Source organism: Micropterus salmoides, unplaced genomic scaffold, assembly GCF_014851395.1.
Source record: "Micropterus salmoides isolate LMB-PRFRI ecotype aquatic unplaced genomic scaffold, ASM1485139v1 Ms_hic_scaffold_814, whole genome shotgun sequence".
Taxonomy (NCBI): domain Eukaryota; kingdom Metazoa; phylum Chordata; class Actinopteri; order Centrarchiformes; family Centrarchidae; genus Micropterus; species Micropterus salmoides.
In genome coordinates this window covers 90,568-97,998 of record NW_024044587.1, presented here as the reverse complement: position 1 = coordinate 97,998, position 7,431 = coordinate 90,568, and the positions used below count along the sequence as shown (strand labels likewise).

Here is a 7,431-nt window from a genome sequence, read left to right as displayed (position 1 = left end):
TCTCTCTCTCTCTCTCTCTCTCTCTGTGTCTGGTCTCTCTCTCTCTCTCTGTGTCTGTGTCTCTCTCTCTCTCTCTCTGTGACTGCAGCTCTACCCTGACGACTCGTCTCCGGAGGCTGTGGAGTTTCGGAGGAAAGTGAAGTCGTTGCTGCATTTAGCTGCTCGAACGCTCGCTCACCTCGACATCCCCTTCTGGCTCAGCAGCGGCACCTGTCTGGGTAACACGCTATCATGCTAACCTTCCAGCGTAACAACGTGCTATCATGCTAACCTTACAGTGTAACAACACGCTATCATTACAGTGGAGCAACACGCTAACATTACAGTGGAGCAACACGCTAACATTACAGTGGAACAACACGCTAACATTACAGTGGAACAACACGCTATCATGCTAACCTTACAGTGGAACAACACGCTAACATTACAGTGGAACAACACGCTAACATTACAGTGGAACAACACGCTAACCTTACAGTGGAACAACACGCTAACATTACAGTGGAACAACACGCTATCATTACAGTGGAACAACACGCTATCATTACAGTGGAGCAACACGCTAACATTACAGTGGAGCAACACGCTAACATTACAGTGGAACAACACGCTAACATTACAGTGGAACAACACGCTAACATTACAGTGGAACAACACGCTATCATGCTAACATTACAGCGTAACAACACGCTATCATTACAGTGGAGCAACACGCTAACATTATAGTGGAGCAACACGCTATCATGCTAACCTTACAGTGGAACAACACGCTAACATTACAGTGGAGCAACACGCTAACATTACAGTGGAACAACACGCTATCATGCTAACCTTACAGCGTAACAACACGCTATCATTACAGTGGAACAACACGCTAATATTACAGTGGAGCAACACGCTAACATTACAGTGGAGCAACACGCTAGCATGCTAACCCTCTCTCTCCCTGTCTCTGTGGATGTCTCTCGCCCCTGCAGGCTGGTTCAGGCAGTGCAGTATCATCTCGTACAGTCGTGACGTCGATATCGGGATTTTCATTGTGGACTTCAGGTCGGACATTGTCGCAGCGTTCAGGGACGCCGGCCTGTCACTCAAACACAAGTTTGGAAAGGTGAAAACTTTATTATTATGAAATATGCGAGGAATTCTTTATTTTCGCGCCTTAACATGCTCAGAAACACCAAAACCTTTTCAAGCGTGAAAAATGGACGTGTCCTTGTATGAAATGTTTGTGCCAGATGTATCATGTCCAGACGTATAAAAAGTCTCCGGGAGCAATGCCCTAAACCCAACAGGAAGTCGGCCATTTTGAATGTAATAGTCATTTTTGGCGATTTACAGGCGCCGCACTTTAACGAAGTCCTCCTACAGAATTAGTCCGACCGACTTCAGCTTTTCCCTGTGCAGTCTAAAGTCATCGACACTGAAAACTTAAGCTATCTGTGAGCTGTCGTGAAACAGAAGTTACAACAACTTCCTGTTCCTACGCGAATCAGCGATTTTCGACACCACACTATGGGCACGCTCGTCAAGAATCGCTGATTCGCCATGAAACAACACACCAACAAGTTGTTGTAACTGCAGTGTACATACTCAGATCTGCACCATATTTTACATTTTTGAAAAGAGTCCCGTCTTGAACACATGTACAAGCCGATATTCACTCAATGTCATAGCGCCACCTGCTGGCAACAGGAAGTGAGCCCTTTGTTATATTATACAAGCCATAGCGTGTAAATTAGCAGGTGCTCACTAGCGCCACAGAAGGCACACAGGAAGTGACGTTTAACTCCTTCGTGAGGCGTTCAAAGCGTGTGACGATCAATCAGTCATGTGACCCTGGAGTGAATGCTGATTGGACACTGAAGCCAAAAGATGCTCACTTTATGGTGAAGCAGGTGGTGTGTTATTTTTTAATTAATTCTAAAGCTGGTTTATTTTGAAATGCAGGTGGAGGACAGTCTAGAGCTTTCCTTTCTGAGTGACGACGTCAAACTGGATGTTTTCTTCTTCTACGAGGACGGAGACGTCGTGTGGAACGGAGGAACGCAGGCGAAGAGCGGCAGGAAGTTCAAGTAAATCAGATTACTGTCTCTTTAGGTCGGCGTTCACCGACACGCCTGTCAACATCTGTCTGGCTCCACTCGGAACTCTTTCTGCGGGACCCGATATAAAAACATATCCATGCAAATCTGTAGTCAGTCAGTAATAAGGACAAAATTTCATTAGAAAGTCTCATGACACCATGCGGCGCACACTGAGGAGGCCGCTGCGGTCTACAATTTGCCATGTTGACAGAAGGCCAAACCTGGGTCCCAGTGTAGTACCAAACAGATCCAGCGTGGTATCAAGACAGGTCCAGCGTGGTCCCAGACAGGTCCAGCGTGGACAGGTCCAGCGTGGTCCCAGACAGGTCCAGCGTGGTATCAAGACAGGTCCAGGGTGGTCCAGCGTGGTACCAGACAGGTCCAGCGTGGACAGGTCCAGCGTGGACAGGTCCAACATGGTACCAGACAGGTCCAGCATGGTCCAGCGTGGACTGGTCCAGCGTGGTACCAGACAGGACAGGTCCAGCGTGGACAGGTCCAGCGTGGTACCAGACTGGACAGGTCCAGCGTGGACAGGTCCAGCGTGGTACCAGACTAGTCCAGCGTGGTACCAGACTAGTCCAGCATGGACAGGTCCAGCGTGGTCCCAGACAGGTCCAGCGTGGACTGGTCCAACATGGTACCAGACAGGTCCAGCGTGGACAGGTCCAGCATGGTACCAGACTGGTCCAGCGTGGTCCAGCGTGGACTGGTCCAGCGTGGTACCAGACAGTTCCAGTGTGGTACCAGACTGGTCCAGCGTGGACAGGTCCAACATGGGACAGGTCCAGTGTGGTCCAACATGGGACAGGTCCAGTGTGGTCCAACATGGGACAGGTCCAGCGTGGTCCAGCGTGGACAGGTCCAGCGTGGTCAGGTCCAGCATGGTCAGATCCAGCGTGGTCAGGTCCAGCATGGTACCAGACTGGTCCAGCGTGGACAGGTCCAGCGTGGACAGGTCCAGCGTGGTTCCAGCGTGGACAGGCCCAACATGGTACCAGACAGGTCCAGCGTGGACAGGTCCAGCGTGGACAGGTCCAGCGTGGTACCAGAATGGTCCAGCGTGGTTCCAGCGTGGTCCAGCGTGGACAGGTCCAGCGTGGACTGGTCCAGCGTGGACTGGTCCAGCATGGTACCAGAATGGTCCAGCGTGGTTCCAGCGTGGTCCAGCGTGGACTGGTCCAGCGTGGTTCCAGCGTGGTCCAGCGTGGACTGGTCCAGCGTGGTCCAGCGTGGACAGGTCCAGCGTGGACTGGTCCAGCGTGGTCCAGCGTGGACAGGTCCAGCATGGTACCAGACAGGTCCAGCATGGTCCAGCGTGGACAGGTCCAACATGGTACCAGACAGGTCCAGTGTGGTCCAGCGTGGTCCAGCGTGGACAGGTCCAGTGTGGTCCAACATGGGACAGGTCCAGTGTGGTCCAACATGGTACAGGTCCAGCGTGGACAGGTCCAGTGTGGTCCAACATGGTACAGGTCCAGCATGGTACCAGACAGGTCCAGTGTGGTCCGGCGTGGTACCAGACAGGTCCAACGTGGACAGGTCCAGCATGGTACCAGACAGGTCCAGAGTGGACAGGTCCAGTGTGGTCCAGCGTGGACAGGTCCAGCGTGGTCAGGTCTAGCATGGTACCAGACTGGTCCAGCGTGGACAGGTCCAGCGTGGACAGGTCCAGCGTGGTTCCAGCGTGGACAGGCCCAACATGGTACCAGACAGGTCCAGCGTGGACAGGTCCAGCGTGGACTGGTCCAGCGTGGACAGGTCCAGCATGGTACCAGAATGGTCCAGCGTGGTTCCAGCGTGGTCCAGCGTGGACAGGTCCAGCGTGGTTCCAGCGTGGTCCAGCGTGGACAGGTCCAGCGTGGTTCCAGCGTGGTCCAGCGTGGACAGGTCCAGCGTGGTTCCAGCGTGGTCCAGCGTGGACAGGTCCAGCGTGGTTCCAGCGTGGTCCAGCGTGGACTGGTCCAGCGTGGTTCCAGCGTGGTCCAGCGTGGACAGGTCCAGCGTGGTTCCAGCGTGGTCCAGCGTGGACAGGTCCAGCGTGGTTCCAGCGTGGTCCAGCGTGGACTGGTCCAGCGTGGTACCAGAATGGTCCAGCGTGGTTCCAGCGTGGTCCAGCGTGGACTGGTCCAGCGTGGACTGGTCCAGCGTGGACTGGTCCAGCGTGGTCCAGCGTGGACAGGTCCAGCGTGGACAGGTCCAGCATGGTACCAGACAGGTCCAGCATGGTCCAGCGTGGACAGGTCCAACATGGTACCAGACAGGTCCAGTGTGGTCCAGCGTGGTCCAGCGTGGACAGGTCCAGCGTGGACAGGTCCAGTGTGGTCCAACATGGGACAGGTCCAGTGTGGTCCAACATGGTACAGGTCCAGCGTGGACAGGTCCAGTGTGGTCCAACATGGTACAGGTCCAGCATGGTACCAGACAGGTCCAGTGTGGTCCGGCGTGGTACCAGACAGGTCCAACGTGGACAGGTCCAGCATGGTACCAGACAGGTCCAGCGTGGTCCAGCGTGGTACCAGACAGGTCCAGCGTGGACAGGTCCAGCGTGGTACCAGACAGGTCCAGCGTGGTTCCAGCGTGGACAGGTCCAACATGGTACCAGACAGGTCCAGCGTGGTTCCAGCGTGGACAGGTCCAACATGGTACCAGACAGGTCCAGCATGGTCCAGCGTGGACAGGTCCAGCGTGGTACCAGACAGGTCCAGAGTGGACAGGTCCAGTGTGGTCCAGCGTGGACAGGTCCAGCGTGGTCAGGTCTAGCATGGTACCAGACTGGTCCAGCGTGGTCAGGTCCAGCATGGTACCAGACTGGTCCAGCGTGGTCCGGTCCAGCGTGGACAGGTCCAACATGGTACCAGACAGGTCCAGCATGGTCCAGCGTGGACAGGTCCAGCGTGGACAGGTCCAGCATGGTACCAGACTGGTCCAGCGTGGACAGGTCCAGCGTGGTTCCAGCATGGACAGGTCCAACATGGTACCAGACAGGTCCAGCGTGGTTCCAGCGTGGACAGGTCCAACATGGTACCAGACAGGTCCAGCGTGGTTCCAGCGTGGACAGGTCCAACATGGTACCAGACAGGTCCAGCATGGTCCAGCGTGGACAGGTCCAGCATGGTACCAGACAGGTCCAGTGTGGTCCGGCGTGGTACCAGACAGGTCCAACGTGGACAGGTCCAGCATGGTACCAGACAGGTCCAGAGTGGACAGGTCCAGTGTGGTCCAGCGTGGACAGGTCCAGCGTGGTCAGGTCTAGCATGGTACCAGACTGGTCCAGCGTGGTCAGGTCCAGCATGGTACCAGACTGGTCCAGCGTGGTCCGGTCCAGCGTGGACAGGTCCAACATGGTACCAGACAGGTCCAGCATGGTCCAGCGTGGACAGGTCCAGCGTGGACAGGTCCAGCATGGTACCAGACTGGTCCAGCGTGGACAGGTCCAGCGTGGTTCCAGCATGGACAGGTCCAACATGGTACCAGACAGGTCCAGCGTGGTTCCAGCGTGGACAGGTCCAACATGGTACCAGACAGGTCCAGCGTGGTTCCAGCGTGGACAGGTCCAACATGGTACCAGACAGGTCCAGCATGGTCCAGCGTGGACAGGTCCAGCATGGTACCAGACAGGTCCAGCATGGTCCAGCGTGGACAGGTCCAACATGGTACCAGACAGGTCCAGCGTGGTTCCAGCGTGGACAGGTCCAACATGGTACCAGACAGGTCCAGCGTGGTTCCAGCGTGGACAGGTCCAACATGGTACCAGACAGGTCCAGCATGGTCCAGCGTGGACAGGTCCAGCATGGTACCAGACTGGTCCAGCGTGGACAGGTCCAGTGTGGTCCAGCGTGGTACCAGACTGGTCCAGCGTGGACAGGTCCAGCATGGTACCAGACTGGTCCAGCGTGGTCAGGTCCAGCATGGTACCAGACTGGTCCAGCGTGGACAGGTCCAGCGTGGTCCAGCGTGGTCAGGTCCAGCGTGGTCGGGTCCAGCATGGTCCAGTGTGGTCAGGTCCAACATGGTACCAGACAGGTCCAACATGGTACCAGACAGGTCCAACATGGTACCAGACTGGTCCAGCGTGGACAGGTCCAGCGTGGACAGGTCCAACATGGTACCAGACAGGTCCAGACAGGTCCTGGGCTGCTTGTGTCCTGCAGCTGTTGGGGAGTTGCATCATGAGCTCCCAGATCTACTGCTGCCGTCACTCTGGGTGACTATCGGTGTAGAAGGTGCTGGAGGACAGACAGAACTGGTTGTTAAGAATGCCTTCAGGTCTGTTCATGAACGCAGTGAAGAGTTAATAATGGCTCAGGTGTGTCAGGACGTACTTTCTGCGGCAGCTGAAGTTCAGCCTGCCAAAGTCAGTGATGGCACAGCTCTACTCCGCCATCATTGAGTCCGTTGTCACCTCCTCCATCTCCACCTGCCGCAGTGTTGGGCGAGCTTGTCGGGAATGTGGTGAACTGAGCTACTAGCTACTCTACGTTAACCGAAGCTTCACTACACAGAAGCTATGTATTTATTTTTATTTATCTTGTGTACTGTGAGCACCACTTTATACCAAGGCAAATTCCTGGTGTGTGAAAATAAACCGGATTCTGATTATGTCTCCCCTCAGGTACGTCTTCCCTCGCTTCTCGCTCTGCTGGGCAGAGCTTCTGGAGCTGAAGGTGCGTGTTCCCTGCGAAACGCTTGACTACGTGAAGGCGAACTACGGCGCCAGCTGGAGCGTCCCCGTGAGGAGCTGGGACTGGAAGACGTCACCTAGCAACGTGCAGGAAAACGGGGTGTGGCCTCTTGCGGAGTGGGTGGAGCTTATTCAAGTGTACTGAAGCATGTGACCCGAAATAAAACCTGAAACTACAAATAAAGACTTTTTTGTTTTCTTTCATGTGAGAACCTGGAAACTTTCTGCAGTCGTCGTTGTTGTCGTCATCATCACTTTAGTTCATCAATTTACAGACTAAACGACATCCTTGTAATAAGTTTCAAACTATGAAGCAGAACGTCGAGACGGTTTGAGTTTTTTTTTATTCAGTATTTATGTAGTGGAACCAGAGTTTCACCACGTCTCCTGTTCCAACAGGCTGCAGGACAGGTTCTGTGTGGTCTACAGGTTCTGTGTGGTCTACAGGTTCTCTGGTCTACTGGTTCTGTGTGGTTTTCAGGTTCTCTGGTCTACAGGTTTCCGTGTGGTCTACAGGTTTCCGTGTGGTCTGCAGGTTCTGTGTGGTCCACTGGTTCTCTGGTCCACTGGTTCTCTGGTCCACTGGTTCTGTGGTCTTCAGGTTCTGTGTGGTCTACAGGTTCTCTGCTCTACTGGTTCTTGTGGTCTTCAGGTTCTCTG

At 54.8% G+C, this 7,431-nt stretch overlaps 1 protein-coding gene across 1 annotated transcript; it reads left to right on the top strand.

Annotated features, from left to right (window-relative positions):
• Window positions 1-82: 82 nt before the first annotated feature.
• LOC119894636 (fukutin-like) lies at window positions 83-6,955 on the top strand (the record flags this gene model as incomplete). Its single annotated transcript, XM_038707295.1, is given in 4 exon segments — window positions 83-218; window positions 978-1,111; window positions 1,951-2,075; window positions 6,703-6,955. Coding segments are annotated over 4 exon segments (609 nt in total), but the record flags the coding sequence as incomplete, so codon positions are not given.
• Between the last annotated feature and the right edge of the window lie 476 nt (window positions 6,956-7,431).